This window comes from Lycium barbarum, chromosome 10 (genome assembly GCF_019175385.1).
Source record: "Lycium barbarum isolate Lr01 chromosome 10, ASM1917538v2, whole genome shotgun sequence".
In the NCBI taxonomy this organism is placed as follows: Eukaryota; Viridiplantae; Streptophyta; class Magnoliopsida; order Solanales; family Solanaceae; genus Lycium; species Lycium barbarum.
Window position 1 is genome coordinate 19,898,593 of NC_083346.1, and position 22,546 is coordinate 19,921,138.

Below are 22,546 nucleotides of genomic sequence, written 5' to 3' on the forward strand. Positions count from 1 at the left end.
TACATTAATATTTACAAGAACTAATAAAAAAAGGAGACGGTTGTAAATATGCATTAGGATGGAGAGTTTGCAGTAGACTATAATTGTATGAATTATACGGACAGTGTTGTGCAAAACCTACAGAAATACAAAGATAGACTCCAAGTTTGAGTCTACATGCAATGCCATAAATTGCACACGTACAAACAAGCTGATTAACTCTTTACATTAATTAACTATATAATGAGTCCAATCAAGAACTGGATACCTGCGATTTCCTGTCCAACCAAGAAGATTAGTAGAAACACCTCTTCAGTTTTGTTTGTACGCTTTTAGTGTAGATCTTCCCTTTTCTTTTCGATTTAAATACAAGAATGTATGAATGATGCTCTAAATTGAATCTCTGTTAAATCCTGCATGCAAAAGGTACTACAATTTATAAGCTATTTCATGCTAATAATTTCATTATGTCATAGTATTAGATATGTACACGTTCGAGCTAATGGCTTATAATTTATAATGTTGTTCTCTTTTATCTTACATCCAGTTGGTGATATGAGTAAAAGTATTAGCCCTCTACTCTTAATTAAATTGAGCATGTTTTTGGGAGGACCGGAATTTGTTGATGAACTATGTTAAGTTGTCCAAATCTTGCTTGCGTGCTATCTAACTTGTCACTTTCTCTTCTTAATTAGCCTTATCAATAAATTGAGATGGATTGTAATATTCCTTTAAGAACTTTTTCTCTCTCTAAAAATTAAAAGCTCTCAGTACAAAAAAGACATTTGTTACTTTCCAACGGGACATAGCGTACATATCTACGTCTGAGATCCACGCGCAGTCCCTATGGGGACGCCGGAAGCGTCGAAAAAGGCACGTTCAGTAGATAATCCACTCGGGCAAGGCAGTGGAAAGGCTATTGATAAATAGAATCAACAAACAATCAATTATGCCATGGCAATCCAAAACCCAGCAATCCCTAACCCGAGTCATGGTCAATTTGGGAACCCCGAAGTCAAGGCTAGGAGCACTATTCACAATGGTGTACTGGCCGTGTTATTCAAAGCCAGGGATTACTATGAAGTCATGGCCCTGGAATGCGAGTATACGCTGGTAGGTAAATTCATCAAAACTCGGCCTCAGCTTGATAAAATAAGGTCTAAATTTGCTGAAAAAATCTCGGTTAAGGGTACTTGTAAAATTGGGGCTTTTAACTATCGAATAGTGTTTCTTGATTTCGATAAAGAAGAAGACTTTAAGAATGTTTGGTACAGAAGATCTGTAGAAATAGAAGGTCAGGTCATGTGGTTTGAAAAATGGTCTCCCCATTTTAAACCTGATGAAGACTCACCGATTGTCCTGGTGTGGGTTTTACTCCCTGAACTCCCCTTCCACTGTCATTCTTGGAACTATATGAAGCAAATTGTTCGACCGGCTGGGATTCCTTTATAGTCTGATTTGGCTACTGATCATAGAACTAGGCCAAGTATGACCAAGGTGAGATTGGAAGTAGACCTCACCAAACCAAAAGTGACTTCTATTTTTGTTGGTGTGGAGGAGGATTCCTCTCCGTTGAAAGGTTTCTATCAGAAATTGGAATATGAAAACCCCCCAAAATTCTGTACTCATTGCAAGATGCTGCGACACTCTATCGTTCAATGTAGAAGGGTGGCACAAAGAAAGAAAGATGAGAAGGGCAGGAAAGAGAAAAATGACAAGCAAGGAGATGATGCTGAACCTAGCAGGGTGAACGACAAAGAGTTGGACACTGCTCTAGAACTGGAAAAGATGGTAAAAAATAAGAAAGAGGTGAAGACCAAAAATCAGGAAATAAAGGGAGGAAAGAACAGGGCCAAGAGGAACAGTCAGCAAAATAATAGAAACGAGGTTCAGCAAAATATAAGAGAGGAAAAGGGAAAAGAGGCACAAAACAAGCAAACCACAGAGATAGTGGATGTGGAAGACACTGCCGAGAAGGTCACGTCTGTGCTTAAAAAGAGATTGAACAATATTAAAAGGAAGAGGAAGAAGAAAATGCCGAAAAAGAGAAGCAAGGTAAAAATCAGAATAGGGAAAGATAGAGGGGGAGAAGTAGAGTCCAACAATATACAAGAAATTAACAAGGAGGATAAAAATCAAAGAGCGACAGAAGATGAATATAGTGAGGGGGAGATCGAATCCAGAAATGTTAAGGATGGGATGGACCAACAACAACAACAAAATAATTAGCATGTTAAATTATCCAGTGAGAATAAACATGAACATGACGAAATGCATAAGGAGGGAACGGGGGATAATATCAAAGCCGGGAGCAGAGAGAATGATTACGAGACTATGTCATCCAGTCTCCCCTCTGATATCAAGAACCATCCTGGAATTAATCTAGTGGTGGACTTAAATGACAATATGCCAGAAACATATAGATCCCAAGAGGAGATGGAGAACTACTGTGAAGAGGAAGATACTGAATGTAGCAAGAGTAAGGAAAGTAAAGAGTACAAGTTTGAGGACCAATCACAAGATGAATGTGATGATCAACAACATTTGAAAGAGGTATGCGACAGAATTGGCATATCTCCAGAAAGAAGAAGCAGAAGCAAAAAAAGAAGATATGAGTCGGCAAACAGGAGCAAAAAAGGATTCAGCAAGAGCATTCCTCCAGATATAAGTATGGAACTGCCAAGGGACAGTGAGAATAAAAACCAAATGGGATTTTCTAGGGACAGTAACACCAACGGCAAAATTAGTCAAAACAATGAAAGAAAGAATACGGAGGATGAAATAGAGAACAATTGTGATAGCAAAACTGAGGAACAGGAAAAAGATAGTAAAAATCAAGAGGAAGAAGAAAGCAAACAAAAAAAGAGTGACATGACTAGGGGCAAGGATAACAGAGAAAGAAACAAAAAGAACAACAAAGCTAACAAGAAAAAACCTTCACCTTCTTCCAGAGGGGGTAAGAACAAAAAATCCTATCATTAATTGTTTCCAATGATCAGTGCTATTATTTGGAACATTAGAGGTGTAAGATCTAGAAAGGCCATTCACAAACTCAAGAGAATGGTCAACAAATACAAGCTTGACATGGTTGCTATTTCAGAGCCTCTGGTAAATAGTAACAAATAGAAGGATACAAAAGATTCTTGGGATTCAAACATTGTATTTCCAACATCAATGGAAAAATCTAGTGCTTCTGGAGAGATAGCTGTGTAGTCAGCACAGTCAATAATCATGAACAACAAATTACCCTCAAAATCCAAAAAAATAATAATTGTCAGGAAATGTATATTACTGCAGTTTATGCTAAATGCACGCCTGGTGAAAGAATGGAGCTTTGGAGTAGCCTGAATATTCTTAATAGGGATATTAAGCTCCCGTGGTGTATTAGAGGGGATTTTAATGTAATCCTTCATCCAGAGGAGAAAATTGGAGGATTTCCCCATAGGAATGCTGAAAGCTATGATTTCTCTGAATGTATGGATTCTTGTGGTATGGTGGATATTGGTTACTCCGGATCCAACTATACCTGGTGCAATAATTGGAGGCCAAGCTTAAGGATTTGGAAAAGGCTTGACAGAGTTTTCATAAATGATCATTGGGCACAAAAATATAGTTCTAACACTATGAAACACTTATCGAGAGTTGGATCTGACCATAGACCTCTATTTCTTAGATGCAAGAATGATCAGGTAGGGGGGATCAAGTACTTCAAGTTTCTAGAATTTTGGACCTCTCAAGAAGATTTCTTGGATGTTGTTCAAAGTGATTGGAATCTGCCCATAGATGGCAACCCAATGTGGAGATTTCATCAAAAGCTAAAAAGATTGGGGAGACGACTTGCTACTTGGTCGAGAAATGAGATTGGAGATGTTTATGATAATGCCGAAGTCTGGGAAAATAAAATGCAAATCCTGGAGGATTTAGACATGGAGGCCAGGACTGAAAATAGTAGAGAAGAGGTTAATAGAGGTCATGCTGAGTATATATCCTGGTTAAACAAACAGGATGGTATTCTTAAACAAAAATCCCAAGTTAGATGGTTTGAGGAAGGGGATAGCAATACCAAATATTTTCATGCAGTTACCAGGGACAGAAGAAGGAAACTCAACCTGGAAAGAATCAAGAACAATAGAGGAAGATGGGTATCTAGAGATGAAAAAATGGCAAAAGTGGCCATTAAGCATTTTGACGATTTGTTCAACCTCCATCCCAATAGTTTTGATCCTAAAATTCTTAATGGCATTCCTAGATGTATCAGTTCGAAGGATAACATCTATATGCTGAGCTGTCCTCAAGAAGATGGGATCAAAGATGTCGTATTCAACATGAGTGCTGATAGTGCCGCAGGGCCAGATGGGTATTCAGGTAAGTTTTATCATAGTTGCTGGGATTTAATGAAGACAGATGTGATAGAATTTGTTCAGTTTTTCTTTTCTGGAGGAAAACTGACAAAATTCTTTGCACATACTTTTCTGGTATTAATCCCTAAGGCAGAATGCCCCTCTGATTTCTTCGAGTTCAGGCCTATCAGCCTCAGCAATTTTTCTAGAAAAATAGTTACCAAAATCATTTCTAGAAGGCTCAATCCTTTGCTTCCCACAATGATCTCTGATAATCAAAGTGGATTTCTCAAAGGAAGGCTTATTACCGAGAATGTTCAGCTAGCACAAGAGATTTTACAAGATATTAAATGTACTAACAAGGGAGGCAATGTGGTGATCAAGCTGGATATGGCTAAAGCTTACGACAGGATGTCATGGCCCTTTTTGATTGTCGTGCTACAAAAGTTTGGGTTTTCTGAAGGTGTTACCAATATGCTGATGAGAGTAATATCAAATGTATAGTATTCCATTATTATCAATGGCACCAAGAATGGCTTCTTCTCTTCAAGTCAAGGCCTTAAACAGGGAGACCCTCTATCACCTTCTTTTTTCATTATAGGAGCAGAAGTTTTAGCTAGATTGCTTAACGAGTTAAATTCCAATGATCATTTTATTCCTTTCTCTATGTCAAAGACAGGTCCTTTAATTAACCATCTTTCTTATGCAGATGACTTAGTGATTTTTTCCAGCGGCAACACCAAGTCTTTAAACATGGTTATGAAGCAAATTCATTGGTATGAAAGGAATTCGGGGCAAAAAATGAACAACAACAAATGCTTCTTCTTAACTGCTCCAGGAACTGGCCCCTCTAGGATCAACAAGATCAGAGAGGCCACGAGATTCTTAGATAAGCAGTTCCCCTTCGACTATCTTGGGTGTCCGATCTATCTGGGGAGGAAAAAAGGAGAATACTTTGAAAAGCTACTCTCCAAGATCATTAAATACTCAATGGGTGGTAGAGTAACTTGCTATCCTTTAGGGGGGAAATTGTTCTCATCAAGAATGTTCTCCAATCCTCGCCAGTCTACACCCTTACAGCTCTAACTCCCTCGATAGGTATTATAAATCAAATGGAAAAGTTGTTTGTGAGATTTTTCTAGGGATCCTCCAATGGGAAAAAAAATTATCACTGGAGTTCGTGGGACAATCTTTGTCTACTGAAAGAGGAAGAGGGGATAGGGGTTAGGAAAATGAGAGACATTTGCGAGAGTCTTAATGTGAAGAAATGGTGGAGATTTAGGACTTATGAGTCTCTTTGGGCTAAGTTCACCAAAGCCAAATATTGTATTAGAGCTCATCCTGTCAGCAAAAGTTGGGCATCTGGAAACTCTCACTCTTGGAAAACTCTAACTAAGATTAGATTCAAATCTGAGCCTAACATGATATGGAAAGTTCAAGGTGGGAATAGTAGCTTTTGGTGGGATAACTGGGCAGAGCTTGGGAATATAGCACAGTATTGCCCTGAATATGTCCAATCTGCAAAATTAAAAGTCAGGGATTTTATGGTTGATCGAAACTGGGACATGGATAGACTGAGTGTTATTCTCCCTAATTGGATTTGCCAAGTTGTTCAGAAAATCAGCATTGGAGACATTAATGCTAGTTACTATCTTATATGGAAAAAAGGCCTCAGATGGAGTTTTCTCAAACAAGGAAGCTTGGAAAGAAATTAGGCAGCATCATCAAACTGATCTTTGGATCAACAGTGTTTGGCATAAAAACATTCCTTTTAAAATTTCATTTCTTTCCTGGAGATTGTTTATGAATAGATTGCCCTTTGCTAATAATTATGTTTGCAGGTTTGTGGAAGATATGCCTACAGACTGTCTATGCTGTGCTAATCCAGTGTTGGAAACAAGCCAACATTTCTTTTTTGAAGGAGAAACTGCTCAGAGGCTATGGAAGTTTTTCGGACAACCATTGGGCATCATATACCAAAGAAAACATGGAAAAATCTAGCTGCAAGAGTGGGCACATACTCAGACAAAAAACGTCATGCATAGAATGGTTACTCAAGTGCTTCCAATATTGATCTGTTGGGAAATGTGGAAGGAAAGGTGTAGATGCAGATATGGGGAACAAACCAATATGTACATTAGAAGGATGGAACATCAAATCATTTGGAACTTGAAAGTAACATTGGATAAGACCTTCCCTTGCCATAAGATAGGTATGCAATGGCCACAAATCTATTCTGTGTTAGAACGACTCAGGCCGAGGACCATCAGCAAAATCGTTAAATGGACACTGCCTCAACATGGGGGGATTAAATTAAACACATATGGAAGTTATATGAAGCAAACGGGAAGAGCTGGCATTGGAGGGGTGGCAAGGGACGAGAATGGCAATTTTATTTACGCATTCGTTGCCCAAGTACAATGCAGCAACCACAATATCGCGGAAGCCATGGCTGCTAAGCACGCTGCACAATGGATCAAGGAGAATGGAAGCAAACACTGCATATTGGAACTGGATTCAATGATGGTGACAGATCTGCTTCGAAATGGAGCAGCCAACAACTTGAAGCTGAAACAGATTATTGATGATACCTTGGCTTTGATTATCAACAAAGAGGTGACTTTCAATCATTGCTATAGGGAAGCCAATAGAGTTGCTGATTATCTCGCTAAGCTGGCTACGGGTCTAGAAGATCCGCTTATCATCCACGACGTGAGGCATCTACCTAGTGGGGCTGTTGGTCCATATATTCTTGATAAAAGTCAAGTCCGAGTATTAGACTAAGATATGACAAAGCCAATTTTTTTGTTAGCTAGATGCATAGGTTTTGTTAATGCTGAGAATGCAGCCCCCTGTAAGTTGCATTCCTTTTTTGTGCTGGTTGCTCGCAATCAGAGTTGTATATCAGGGGTAAGGTCTAGTCTCCCCCCCCCCCCCCCCCCTTCAATAACAATATACAACCTTTTAACTAAAAAAAAAAAAAGATGGATTGTAATGTAATACTTGGACAAGTTTAATTTAGTTGTTGCAGTCTTTTACATGACAATCTCTCTGGAGTTGGCTTTTCTACTATCCAAGTTCTGATCAAATTGCATTGAATACACAATGTGCTCTAATACTACGTGTTTCTCCCGTTGTTTTAATTGCACTCACTACTAAGAAAAATAAGAATTAGCGATAGGACAAATTTTGTAACGACGGATTGTATCAAAAAATTTTATTAGCTACCAACAGTTTAGAGACGGACCAGCGACGAAGTTCGTTGCTAAGTCCAATCTTTTAGTAGTGACTGTTAAGTTTGAAATTCTTTATTTCTGCAGGGATGATCTTCTCCCAACCAGCTAGAAATTTAAGAAGAACCATAGTGCATTGGATTCCAATGCTCACAGGAATATGTGTTAAGAAGTAAGGGAAAAAAAATTCAACAATACTTATTTTCATGTATTAATTAGGTGTTTGGCTATAGAAACCAAATATTTTCACTTTATTTGGAATTTTTGAAGTTGGAATTGAAGATGGAATTTTGTTTGATTATAGTTCTTGCAAAGAATATTTGATTGTTTGAATGTAGTGAAAGTGAAAAAAAATTAAATGTGATCTCTTCACAATAAGATGTTGTCAGTTTACATAAACGAGTTAAACCGGTTTGTCTTAGAATTCAATTAACTTTAAGTGACGTAGAATTCAAGGACTTCTTAGGATTAAAAGCGCCTTTATAGAATACAAGGTGAGTTAATAGTTTTAGCTGGTGCTTGCCTCCATGGCTCCACCATTGCTTATAGATCGGTGTACAGGCTCCCAATGACTAGAAATTCCCTTTGTAAGTTGTTTAAGTTGTGATACATGGATACATACACCAGACAAGACATATAAGCACGGTGCATATATATTCTTTTATGTTTTTAATTTCCATGAAAACTAATGATTATTATGTTAAAATGTTAAATGTTGTACGATTAAAATATCTCAAAATATTAATTGACATGTATCCTTGTTAATTAAAATATCACTATAACACTAATTTACATAAATGTAAAAGTTATAGAGTCCAAGCTGAAAGTCCAATTTAAAATGCATATTGGTATATTAATACCTTATAGAAGCAAAATATAAAGTTCATGACTCTGGATGAAAATCAAACCGTGCTCTATATTTAATCCTTGTCTGACAAGGCTGAACAAGATCTAAGGGGTATTATCATATTCAACACTTGATAATATAAGTTGTGTATTAGACAAATTTGAGAATGGTTAACAACTTATATTTTTAAACAAAGGAGATTCAATTGAGTTCCCATTCTTTAACTTTGCTCCACCACTGAAGATATTCGCGCATCGCACGAACATAAAGACTAGTTATTTTAACAATTTATATTTTTAAACAAAGGAGATTCAATTGAGTTCCTATTCTTTAACTTTGCTCCACCACTGAAGATATTCGCGCATCGCACGAACAAAAAGACTAGTTATTTTAAAAGCATGAATATAAATGTTGGTTGACTAAAATATCCTTTAAATATTGAATGACTTTTATACCCTTAATGAAGTCCAATCCTATTTCTTTTAAACATACTTCTTAAATCAAAAAACCTAAACTATAAACCTAAAAGCACGTTAGTAATGTTCTTTAGGGACATTCTAGTTACTACTAGCAAGTAAGAATTAACTATATCGTTAAGTATATTAGGAACGTATTTATTTAAGTTAGAAAACGACATCAATTAGCATATATACTCCTTTGCACACGAGTTGGTAATAATTATTAGATCATATTTTAATAAGCTTAGGTGTTCTTAGTTACATTTTACCTCTTATGTTTGGTTTTAAAAATAAAATAAGAGTCATTAAATTAAAATATTTTTTTCAAGACAACGAGTAAAATAAATATAACAATGTTGAATAAAATTTTAATTTTTAGAATTTGTCCAATATCAAGGACTTTGAACTCCTAATTAACTAATAATGTAATATTACTAAATTAGCTACATAATAAAATTTAGATGGGTCGGGTTACTTATGGGTTGAGTCTAATATATATCTACATGGGCCAATAAATCAGTACGACCTATTTTATTAAAGTCATACGTATGACATCTTATAATATCATTAAAATGAGGGACATTTTTAACCATAAAGGGCATTTGGGGTCTGGAAGGAGGGACATTTTTAACCTGAAACTAATATTAAGGCCAATAGGAGTCCAACATGTGGAAAGAGGAAAAACTTAAACCATTTTTAATACGTTGGGGAATTTTTTTGCCCTTTCCATTTTGCATTTAGTGGCATTTCACGTAGGTAAAAAAAAATTGAAATATTGATCGAGTTTTATGCCCTTTCACATTATAATATTTTTGTAAGAAAATTATTCTGTATTGGATAAAATTGAAACACTTGATAATTCTAGAAAATATATAAGTTGAAATTTTATTATTTTAGGTACGCAATTCATAGTATTTGATGCAAGATATATCCGTGCGAAGTACAAACATATAGACTAGTAAGTAATAATATCATGATGAACATGATTAATTAGCAAAGAAGTTCAATTAATCATCAAGAATGAAAATAATTTCGTGCTTTTTGTGTTTCCTTTTCCTAGCTAATTTTTTCCGGTAAAACACTTACTCGCACCGGATGTTTATATCAAAATTTATCATAATTAGGTGATTTATGATTAATCATGGTTAAGTGATAGTTGTGCATGTTCAAACACATGTCGGACGTATATTGGTTTTGTATAAACACCTAGGGGTGCCAATGGTACTGCTAGGGAGATTATTTTATAAAATGTATACGATACCAATTTCTTTGATTATTTTATTTTGTTTTGCATGCCAATTAAGATTTTGTGAGACCGTTCCATCGTCTTGATTTCTCTTCTGTATCTTTTAAAATGGCTTTCCTAGCCTGGAGAGCTGTCCAAAATAAACTATCTACTGATGATAGCATTATCAGGTTTGGTATTAATCTTGCATCCAAATGCTCTTGTTGTTATGGTCAGGCAAAGCTGATTCATCGCTTCTTAATAACTGTATCCATGGTATTTGGACTGTAACAATTATGCAGAAGCTTTAATTAGCGGCCATCTATGGAGTGAATTGGTGTAAGCAACAGGGCCTCCTCATGTCTCAACTATGACTTGGAAATGGACTCTTTGATAGTCACTGAATTGCTAAAAAATGGAGGCACTACCAACCTCAAACTCAAGAAATTGATTGATCACATTCTCAGAGATACCAATGGTGCTAATGTAAAATTTCTTCATTGCTATAGGGAGGCTAATTATGGGGCTGACCTTTTTAGCTAAATTGGTGTCTTCGAGTGGAAATAGTACCATCTACAATTCGTTTAATCAGTTTTCAAAAGAATTGACGGGTACTATTTCAACTTTACTAATGGCAAATCCAAAGTATATATATAAGGAGATAGTTATGACAAAACTAATTATTTTGGTTAGTTAATTAGATGTTATGTATGGAAGAGCGTATGTATAGCTTAGTCTCTTCCTATCAGATATTCTGTTTTCAATCTCTTTTCGGAGGTAAGGTCTATGTCCCCTCTTTTGTACACCTTTTATATGAATAGACATTGGAGTGGTCAAGCCAAACCCTCATACCAAAGGCATCTAGCCGGAGTCAATGGCTTAATTAATTAAAAAAATCTAATGCAAACAAAGAAGGAACTGTTAATAAAAGAAGTTCACAGCTTTATCATTGTAAAGGCACACACCTAAGATATTTGGTTTGCTATAATAAAATGAGTTTGTTCATTCTATAGGTAGGCCATAAGAAGTTAAACCCCAATATTTCATGTATCATATTTTGGCCACCAAAAGGCAGGAGTCAAAATCAAATCTCTGGTAATTTTTTTAGTATTCAAATGGTAAAATCAAGTTTAATGATAGCACAAACAAAATATCAAAATTTTATTATTAATGAATACTATTTTTGTCTTGAATTTATTGACTCGCAAGACGTTGCATGTAAAATCTCATCAACAAATAACCATTTAGGGACTATATAACAGTAAATTCCTGTATGCTTTTAAAAATGTCTACCATTCTATAGTTTAAGCATTGCAACAATTAAGATATAATGACCATAGCACACGCAACTTGAACTCCGATTAGATTTGATAATTTATATATTGTCAGTGTACAAATATTGGATATATCTGAATCACTAGGTATTGATCTAAAACCGTCTTCTTTACATCTGAAAACTTAACTAGAATTATGACAAGAAGAGAAAATCAACCTAAGAGATAACCATAGATAACAAAAATCTTTAGAAAGGAAAAGTTCTTAAATTCAAGATTGATCAGCTATCTATAAAAACTTTCAAAAAACAAAAACTATTTTAAAAAGGGCACAAATCACCTTAGTTGTAACTTTTTTTTTTGTTCAATAAAACAACTTAAAAAGTAGGAGCTTGGAAATCCAAAATAACATAAAATAAATACATGAAGAAAATGATAATTGAAACCCAAGTTCTACAACAATTGCTTGATTATACTTGAGAGAATACTAATAAAACTAGTTGAATACCACTTAGCCCTTTCATCATTCACTTTTCAATGATCAAATAGCCATCAGTTAGTTCCAATTCAATCTTGAAAAATTGCGATGACGTCATCCCAATCTGAGCTCCAAATCTGGGCCATTTGGATCATTGTAACATTCCAATCGAAGCTCCAAATCTAGGCCATTTGGATCATTGTGGTTATGCAGATAATCCTGTTGGAGTAAGATCAAGTACCCTTCAGGGTCTTCTTGAAAACGATCAATCACATTGGATATCATCGTAATCTGTTAGAAAAGGGAAAGGAGAAAGAAAAACCTATGAGTGATAGTATTTAGAAAATAGTAATAACTAACTGTGTTACTCGGAGTTTTCAAAAATATTATCGAGTGCGAGTTGGATCCCTCAAAAGTAATGGATTTTTAGCGGATCCAACACATATACGACAATATTTATAAAGATTCCGAGCAACATAGGAGATAAATAGGAAGTGAAAGTTACATCTTCTCTTAATTTAGTATTTTCATTTTGCAAATATTGTAAGATTGCTCCTTGTTGCTCAGGATTATTGCAAGTAGCACAAAATCGTTTCTTCAACTCAAAACACATTTGCAAGTTCTCTGAACACAATCTTCTGTTTTCCAAACGAATAATCTCACTTTCTTCCATATCCCTTTGGGCCTGGAATTAATGTAACTCGACATCACAATTGATATACATATATTGATCCAGTATTAGACTAGTTGACCTTTTAAATCTACAAAACAAAAAATAAACAATGAAAATATTCTTTAAAAAAAAAAAACTGACTATGATTGTTGTGATGGCACTGACGCGAGTAGTTTAACAAAAAAAATTCGTTGCTCGTCCCTTTTTGGACAATTGCTTAATAAGTGACCATTTTTTTATTTTTCTTGAAATTTATGAATTTTTTAAATCACGATCTAAAGATTCCTTTTGAGCAAACTGAAAATTAATATTATGAGAAAATGTTAGACCACAATATAAAATTTTATAAGTTATTGCAAACGTTAGACAACAATCTATTGTGTTGTCTATAAAATTGAGTAATATAAGAGCAAACATTAGACCTGAGTTTAAAAACTTATGTTATAAAATGAGCAATGAAGACATGGATTTCACCAAAAAGATTTTGAAAAAAAACCATAAAGCGTCATGCGCAGCTGTCAAACCCACAACCAATTAGCATTTTATGAACCTTTTGTTGTGAACTAGAAGCTTCCTTTTGTCAAGAGAATTCAACAATTTAAAGATATTTATAGTTAAAAAAAACAATATAATTAACCTTAATATATATATAGTATAGTTTTTTGGCGACTATCAAAATTTTCTAATAAGAACCTGTATGTGGCATCGTTTGTTATCAAACCACATTTTGACTTGTGTTGTATCAAGCCCTAAATCCTCACTCAATTGTTCTATCACATGACTTTCTGGGTTTTGCATCTGATTAAACACCCTGATCAGGAAAGAAAAGGTTACAATGTGAAATCAATTGATAAAAATAAAAATAAAAATGAAAAGTAATAAAAAATTAACAATCTTTTCCCCAATTTTTCACATGAAATTATTTTATTTCATTGAACACTTGCTCCGGATCTACTTCTGGGTCATAATTGCTCTAGTAAATAACTAAAGAAAATAGATAGATGGGAGATAGGAAAATAGAAGAGATGATTGAATTAACTATTCTATTTTACTTTCTCAAAATAGTGAAGTGAAACATGTGAATCTGTTAAGTAATTAATAAAAATTGAAATGGACGGAGAAAAATAAAATGGAGATTTAGCAAACTAAAAATCAAGGAAATCAGATACGCCACTGGAAAAAAAGAAAACCATATCCTTTTTTTGAAACAAAATTAGAGACCAAATCTCAAATAATAACATTTTTAAAATTTAAAAACATTTTTTTAGAATAACATGAGTTAGGACATAAATCTCAAACCCATAAACACTATTAATAACGTGGGATTACAAGGGACGTTTCTCAAAACGCCATTTGAAGTATGAGATTTTTGACGGAAAGTTCGTCAAAAACGTTTCTGAGAAGCCATTTTTTACTGATTTCATCGGTAATTACCGTTTTTAGTAGCAAGATGCACGAAAGGCTATGATAAGCACCAAAAAGAACATCAAGAATGAGTAAAAACCTAGAAAAATTGAAAAGATAGAAAAGAAACAGGAAATTATTCATTCAACAAACTCACTCTTCTAGTTTCTCGGCTACTTGTTCAAACGAATGTTGATGAACCGGTTTTTTCCCATTCTCTTGACCAGAATTTGACCCAAGGCTTTCATTAGTTTGAGAATCCATGAAGAGAGAAAAATGAAACAATAGAGAATATAAAAAACTGATAAATAAATAAATTCAATTATGAGTGAAGAACATATAGAAGAGTTCGCCTTAGTTTTGTATTTATTGAGTCTTGGAAGTGAGAAAAGTATGACCATCTTGGATTTTTCTGGAAAATATTCAAATGATATGAGATTACGTAATCTAAGTAACTACTCATTAATAAACTCTAAATTTATTGAGTCTTGGAACCAAAAATAAACTCTAAATACTTAATTATTCGCATCAGGTATTTATACTAATTAACTTGAAATTGGCCACAAAGGCAAATACTTCATTTGATTATTTAGTTCTTAAAATAAAAATGAAGTGCTTAATCTGTCTGGTGTAGTTTTGGTGTTGTTGTTTCTGAGATTGAAGGACTTTCTCATGGTGTTTCTGGTTTATTTTTCCCTTTTTCATTTTACGTTCCATAAAATGTAGTTGCCAAAGTTCATTAAATTTACGGAGACTAAAAGTGATTACTTCATCAAATTTAAAGAATCAAATTGTTGAGGAGTAATAATTAGACGCTGGTTCAGAAATTTAAGTTGATGACGTTGACCTTTAAGGTTCTTATCACTAAACTCATCAACAACAATAAAAACAACATACCCAGTGAGATCTCACAAGTGAGGTTTGGGGAGGGTAGAGTGTACGCAAATCTTACCCCTAACTAGGGAGGTAGAAATGTTGTTTCCGATAGACCCTCGGCTAAAAAAAAGCAATAATAAAACAGATCACATAGGAAAAAGGAGCAGCAGCTACAACAAAACAGTATGCTAAGCACAGAATAAGAGATAGTAACTAATAATAGAAATCGGAGGACAAGAAACTACCGAAGAGAGACTACGACTACTAGTAAGGAAGGATAAGCGAGACAACGCTCTATGACCTACTAACCTTCTACCCTAATCCGTGTACTCCACATTCTCCTATCTAAGGTCATGTTCTCTGTAAGCTGCAACTCATTGTACATTCAAAATTATGAATTTTGATCTAACAGTTGTTGAAATATTTGTTAGTTTTCATATACAAATATATACTCCGCAATAAGACATTAGGTTCAAATAAAATTTGGCACCGAATCACTAGATCTTCCCCTGCCAATAATTCTTCTCATTTTTATTTTTTTCCTACTAATGTACCAACCAGGAAGAAGGATTTTGTGCTTTTCACCTTTCCGCCAAATCAGATCGAGAGCCAATCGGGTCGATCAGAATGTCCTCATTTCACAGCGCTATAACATTCTCAAGTTAGAGTCTGACTATCTCGATTCTAAGTAGCACCCGAGAAAGTACACGCTAAGCAGAAATTGTTGAATTTGTTAGTAAATTTTGTAAACACTCTCAGCGTTTTCCTAAAAATGAACAGAATATCGACTATGCTGCTTTTGCTGAAATACTATGTATGATAATATATACGTATTTCACATCAAAAATACTGAGTTCGATCCGCCGCTGAGTAGGAATATCTTCATTTCTGTAGGTTCACTAAAGCCTAGCCTACAGTAAAGTCCAAACTTGAGGTTTTTCGTTATTTGATTTTTCATACCTTTATATAACTACGAAGACTTTTTTAATAAGAAAAGGCAAGGTAAGAGAAACAATAGAAATTAAATTTGAAAATAAGAGAGTTACAACTATTTTACTAGGTAACTCATGAGTAAAGTTCAGGGTCGTCTCAACAAGATTGGGGACCTAAAGCTAGACCTCAGAGAGAGACCCTAATTTTTTTAAAGGAAAGATCGTCATCTATAATTTTTATTAAAGTCTACTTTTTTTATTTTTATTTTATATGTCAAGTCGTTAATTATTGTTATTATCATCTAACTCAAATCTAGTAGTGACTTGTTCATTTGAAGAACATTCTCTCCTATTTTTCGTTTCTAGATTTTTATTATTTGTTAAAAATCTATCAAGGGCTCCTTTTTGAGATTTAATTTAATCTTCAAATTTTCTCTTTTTTTTTCTTCCTGATTTTGCATAACCAGATTCATATTTTCTAGTTGACATATTTAAATTGGATAAATTTAATAATAACTAAAACTAGAATATATACGTATGAAGTAAGAATATCAACAATGACAGATTTTCAAAGAAAAAACATAAAATAAAGTTAATAATAAAACCGAGCTCAAGAATTTGATAAGTTGATATAATGATATTGAAATAATGTTGCTCTGCTTCAATATAGTGATTGCTTGTTGTAATACTTGAAATTTTGAAGAAGATATGGGAAAGGAAATTTTTATCTTTTGTAACTTGTAAGCCGCAGTAAGTTGTCATTTGAGAGACTTTCCAATATTGAGAATAAGAATAGTAAATGGAATGAAAAGGGAAAATAAAGGAATAATAATGTGGAGCCATATTAGTTGTTAGGATAGAAATGAGGCACTAAAACCAATTACCATTCACCAATTATTACAACAGTCCCCACATTAAAAAATAAAGTTATTGCAATTTCTTACCAAAAATATCTCTTCGAATTTAATAGTACATAAAGTTTATTTTAATAATAATAATTATTATTATTATTATTATTATATATATATATATATAATTTTGAAGAAGATATGGAAAGGAAATTTTGATCTTTTGTAACTTGTAAGCCGCAGTAAGTTGTCGTTTGAGAGACTTTACAATATTGAGAATAAGAATAGTAAATGGAATGAACAGGGAAAATATAGGAATAATAATGTGGAGCCATATTAGTTGTTAGGATAGAAATGAGGCAATAAAACCAATTATCATTCACCTATTATTACAACAGTCCCCACATTAAAAAATAAAGTTATTGCAATTTCTTACCAAAAATATCTCTTCGAATGTAATAGTACACAAAGTTTCTATTTTTTAGGAGGCCACTAAAACGTTGGGGTCCCATACCATTGTTTTATTAGCCTTATAGTCTAGCTGCCTCTTTATTTTAGCAATAACTAACTTTTTTTCTAACTGCTGACCAAAAACATTTGATGGTGAAGCACACATGATATGTTTTAACTTAGGAAACCAAGCCATCATGCAGTTACAATTAAGCCAACTTATCAAGGTTACTTGATTACTGTTGAGAAACCTTCCTCGGAACCTTTGCGCTGTATTTATGATTTTTTTGACGACTTTGCATTAAAAAAACATATTTTTCCCTTGCTAAAACAAGTTTGTAATATTGCAATCTCATTTAAAGTTTCTATCTCCAATTCTACTCGTTGTCATGTACTTTCTTCATAAAATTGACAAACCTAAATAACTTTTCGTTCTGCAAAGGAAAAGACTCAAATAAAGTTAGTAATCTTTAGGATTTACGTTATGTACACTGATAGAGCAAATAATTTCTTACGTTCACAGTGAACTTTAACTTTTGATAATTGATATCACGTGACAACAAATTTTATTAAGGGAATTGTAGTCCTATTAGAATAGGGTTACTCTATAATTATGGTAATACATGAATTTTAGTCCTATTAGAATAGGGTTTCTTTAGACGGTGACTTACTTGTATATAAGGAGGTCATATTGTGAATGATAAGGCAAAGAGAAAATTCTTCCAAAATATTCTTGTCTCTTTACTGCTTTCACGTTTCTTTAGATTTAAGCATAGTATGAGAGTCATGTTAGAAAGAACACTAAAACCCTAGAATACGTGATAATGGCTGGTGACAAAGGCAGAGAGAATGTCGATAGGGAAGACAAGATTCAGAAAAAAACAATCTCTCCGTACGACAATACGTTGAATGAAAATCCTGAAATTGTTGGAACACAAGTCCAATTGAAGGGTGAAAAATATGAAGAATGGGCTAGATCCATGAGGACAGCCTTAAGATCACGGAAGAAATTCGGTTTCGTTGATGGAACAATCAAGAAACGGGACGAGGAGTTGCCGGATATGGAAGAATAGTTGACTATAAATTTATTATTGGTTTCGTGGATTCGTAACACCATATATCCGACACTTCGCTCGACTATCAAATGGAGAGGAAATGAAGGAATTATGGACAAGTATCCAGGAGCATTTTGCGGTTCTCAACGATCCTAGGATGCAAGAATTGAAGCGGAACTTGCGGAGTGCAACAAGAAGGATAGGATCATATTGAATTACTATGGAAAACTCTCAAAGCTATGGGAAGAACTAGAAAAATACGAGCAGCTCCCAACTTGTACACACGGTAAGTGGACGTGCAATCTAGAGAACGGCCTTGGAGGCCAAAAGAGAAGAAGAAAAGGTGCATCTTTTACTCTTGGGGTTGGATGAGATGATGTATGGAACGGTAAGGTCCAACTTACTAGTGCAAGACGTTAGTATCTTTGAACAAAGTCTACTCGAAGCTAGTACAAGAAGATCGTGTGAAAGGTGTCACATGTGAAACAGAGGACCGGAGTGAAACTATGACTTTTACCCTGCAAGGAAAATATTAGTATAGGGAACAAAGTGAGGGGATAAATAATGGTTTATTTTGCACAATTTGCAAGAGTTCAAATCATAACTTTAACAGATGCTTCTAACTCATCGGTTACCTGTAGTGGTTGGCCGGGTAATCAAAACGGTGATGGGCAGAGAGGTAGTCGAGGACGAGGACAACCAAAACTATAGAGAGGTGGTCTAGGATCTAGTCGGGGAAGAGAAAATAGCTGGGCTAATATTGTGGTGAACAAGGATGGAAATTAGGAGGAACTAGGACCGGTGAACATAGGTCGGACAAGACCCCCAAATTGATTAACGGGGACCGAAAGACTATGATTCATATATTGAAGTCACAAATGATGAACACAAATAACAAGATGGATGGTAAGACCCAAAACTCATCCTGGATTATTGACTTCGGGGTGACAACCTGTTGACAAGTAATCTGGAGGAGCTGTGTAATCAACGAGACATTATCAAGTGTTCGATTTTCGAATAAGAGTAACTCGATGGCTACTAAAGAGGGAACGATCAGGCTGAATGATACGATATAGTTGATGGATGTTCTCTATGTTCTGGATTTAACATGCATATTAATTTCGGAGTCGTAACGAATTGATCTTTTAGATTGTCATCTAACATTTAACAAAGTTATGTGTTATATACAAGACCCCACCACGAGAAAGCTAATTTTCACGACCCAAATTACTAAGCCGTGAAGGCACAACTCCCACCAAGTAGGTAAGCCACCCACAACCCATTTGAGCAATTTAATAAGGAAATTAATACGAAAAGGAAATTATACAAGTCACTTTTAAAGTCTTAAGAAAACTGATAGTCATAAAACATAAGGAAAGCGATACAACCCCCGTAATATGGTGTCACCAGTACAAGAACAACTACGATACGAATACAAGTCTGAAGAATTATGCAATACTCTGTCTGAAATAAAGGACATAAAATAAAAAGGGAAAGGGAATATGGTGTTGTGAATCGACTAGTAGCTCACCCTAGATCCTCTTAGACAGCTCCTCAATGGAAACTGAGATCGCGTGCTCCACTCGAACTGGAATTGAATGTGCACACAAAAAGGCGCAGCAAGTGTAGCGTGAGTACAGAAAATCAACGTGTACTCAGCAGCATCGTCAACCGACCCTACCAAAAATGGAGATGAAGGCTGGTCTTCCGAATACTACTTCCACACTTAATTGTTGTTAGTCCATCATAATTATCATAATAAGTACAATAATCTCATATTTCAAGCCTTGGTAAAAGCCTCTAACCCAAGTATTCAAATAAGCATTTAAGGTAAACCAGACAATAATGCAAGTAAGTCAAATGATAAAGACACCAATGAGATAATACGATATGCCATGATATGCAATGTAAGGCCTCTTTTCATCATTTGGTACACACACGTAGTCAAATACTATGAATCGTGACTCATGGGGGACTCGCGAGGTCCATATACCAACTCGAAATTTCTCTTTGGGTTCTACGCCACATTTGGCATCAAGCCACAGTACTCAGCCCCATAGGTTCCAAATCATATTACTCAGGACTTAGGCTCACATTACTTGTCTCTAACCAGTCCGGCTCGAAATACTATCATCACTCCGTCTGGAACCATTTTCCCTCGGACATCGCAAATGTATCCTCAAAGCATATAAAGCATGAATATGGCAAGCATAACATAAGGAACCAAGCTAAGTAATAAGACTCAATCTTTAGCTCTTTTCCACTTTTAAACCAGTATTTTGGAGTGATGAGAACATACAATCACAGATAAGACAAGTAATAAGCATAGACGCAATAATAAGGGACCACATATCCTAATCACAGACACATATCCCTCTATGCTATCAGCTAATGCCCAAAACATGACATTTAGACTGGACTATACAATTCAAATTAAGCAAATACCCATATCATGGCACCGGTACCCAATATAAGTGTTTGTCACCTTACAAGTATCGGGACCCCCTTTAGTCACCCTATTATCCCCTCTTGTTAGTCCAATTAAACCAACCACGATGCTTTTATTATGTTCAAAAGTCTCAATATGCCTTAATAAGAGTCCAATGATCATTGAAAAGCCTTGCCCTTTCGTAGAGCCTACAAACAATCCTAATCTGTTCAAACACGGATTATACGTAAGAATACGATTCTTTTGGCATCCATATTGCCATATAAAGGGTTCAGGTTTATATAGTCAACCTAAAATCTCGTCCCCAAAACCCAAAGGTCAAAACGATAATTTCATAGGAAAAATATGATTCTATATGGTCAAATTATTACTCTAGGAAGTTATAGGATTCCAACGATACCCATAATGCTATACTTTAGTCCCGAACTTAAAAGACACCCCAAACTAGGATTTCGAGCACCAAAGGTTAAAATGGGAAATTAGTTAAATAAATAGTTTAGCCATGATCTATAGAGTCTAGATACCAAGAATCAATCAAATCCAACATCGATTTCATGATTAATTGAAGAAATCCTTATTTTAGACTTAGGGTTTATAAACCCCCAATTCCCCAATCCTAAATCATGATTTCTAGCATGGAATCCCTTAATAATCGATGATATGATAGGTAGATTAGAAACTTACCCACTTGATGAATCTTGCAAATCCCTCAAAAATCTCCTTAGACCGAGTCCCAAAGCTCCAATACGTGAATGGATAGTCTAAACTTGAAATGGGGATTTAATAGGATTTTGCCTAGCGATTTGTGCCCTTATCCTCGCACCTGCGAGGTCGCATCTGCATCCCAAGCCTTGCAGATGCGAGGTCCATTTACATCTCCTAAAGCCGCAGGTGCGACATAATGCACGCAGATGCGGCCTCGCACCTGCGAGCCCTCTTCTCACAGATACAGGCTAGAGCCCACTTAGCTAGAAATCGCACATGCGGCCCACCTTGAGAAGGTGCGAGCCATGTCTCGCAGATGTAAGATACCAAAAAACTTTGAAAATCCAATCGTAAGTTCAAACTTCAATCCAACACCCAAAACTCATCCGGAACCTTCCGGACATGAACCAAATATGCAAACCAGTTCTCATAAAACTCATGCTACGAGGCCACTTGCGCCCTCAAAATTCCCAAAAGAGGTCATCTTGACTCGTTTTGACCGAGGTCAACTCCGATTCTCATAAAACTAGATTTCCAGCCAAAAGACCAAAACACCCCCAAGTTCCTTGGAAACCAAACCAACCACTCAACCAAGTCATAATCAATATTTCGGACTTAATGAAATCGGCAAAACTTCCAAAAAGACTCATTTACCCCCGGTGTTGACTTTGGTCAACCTAACATCTATGAATTTCCAAAAAAAAATTCTCATTTTTGTCACCCAAATCTCATCCGAAAGCCTAAAGAATTATGCCACCCATCCCCACAAGTTGAACATACCATAAAGAAGCTAGGGGAAGGGTCAATAGGGGTAAAATAGTCAAAACAACCAAAATGACTTAACGAGTCATTATACTGATTGGAACGGGTGAACGACGAGATGGACTTTACTACTTCTGAAAAGTACTACATATACGAGCTATGAAGGCGGAAGCAGTGCATTGGTTTGAGCTTTGGCATAAGCAACTGGGTCACCCTTTAGTGCAAGTGACAAAATTAATTTTTGCATCATGTCTAAAGAAAAGTAGTGTTAGATTAGGTAAAAAGTGTGACGTTTGTCAAAGGGCAAAACATACAAGAAGCATATTCCCTTTAAGTGATAATATAGCTACTAAAATTTTTTTAATTGATTCATTGTAATTTATGCGGGCCTTATAGAACTCCTTCTTCTTGTGGTTCCTCATATTTTTTGACTATCATGGATGACCGCTCCCGGGCAGTATTGATTTTTCTTTAAGTTTATCAGAAAGAAGTATCCCAAACCTTGAAAATTTTCTTCGCTTTGGTGGACCGGCAGTTTGGTAAACAAGAGAAGATAGT

General features: G+C 35.2%; 2 protein-coding genes across 2 annotated transcripts; one reads left to right on the plus strand and one right to left on the minus strand.

The window, feature by feature from the left end:
* The first annotated feature begins 1,467 nt into the window (after positions 1-1,467).
* Positions 1,468-2,208, plus strand: LOC132612811 (uncharacterized). Its single transcript, XM_060326898.1, has one exon. The coding sequence runs from the start codon at positions 1,468-1,470 to the stop codon at positions 2,206-2,208; it is 741 nt and encodes a 246-aa protein (XP_060182881.1).
* A 9,547-nt stretch (positions 2,209-11,755) lies between these two features.
* On the minus strand, positions 11,756-14,248 carry LOC132614816 (homeobox-leucine zipper protein HDG8-like). Its single transcript, XM_060329364.1, has 4 exons — positions 14,069-14,248; positions 13,201-13,318; positions 12,340-12,519; positions 11,756-12,125 (listed from the first exon to the last, which is right to left on the minus strand). Exons 1-4 carry the CDS (start codon positions 14,173-14,175, stop codon positions 11,949-11,951), a joined length of 582 nt encoding a protein of 193 aa, XP_060185347.1. The 5' UTR covers positions 14,176-14,248; the 3' UTR covers positions 11,756-11,948.
* Between the last annotated feature and the right edge of the window lie 8,298 nt (positions 14,249-22,546).

Coding starts and splice junctions, on each gene's coding strand:
- LOC132612811 (XM_060326898.1), top strand. CDS start 1,468: ATGACCAAGGTGAGATTGGAAGTAGACCTCACCAAACCAAAAGTGACT.
- LOC132614816 (XM_060329364.1), bottom strand. CDS start 14,175: ATGGATTCTCAAACTAATGAAAGCCTTGGGTCAAATTCTGGTCAAGAG. Junction 12,520..13,200: donor ACAAACGATGCCACATACAG/GTTCTTATTAGA, acceptor CATTAATTCCAG/GCCCAAAGGGATATGGAAGA. Junction 12,126..12,339: donor ATACTAAATTAAGAGAAGAT/GTAACTTTCACT, acceptor CTTTTCTAACAG/ATTACGATGATATCCAATGT.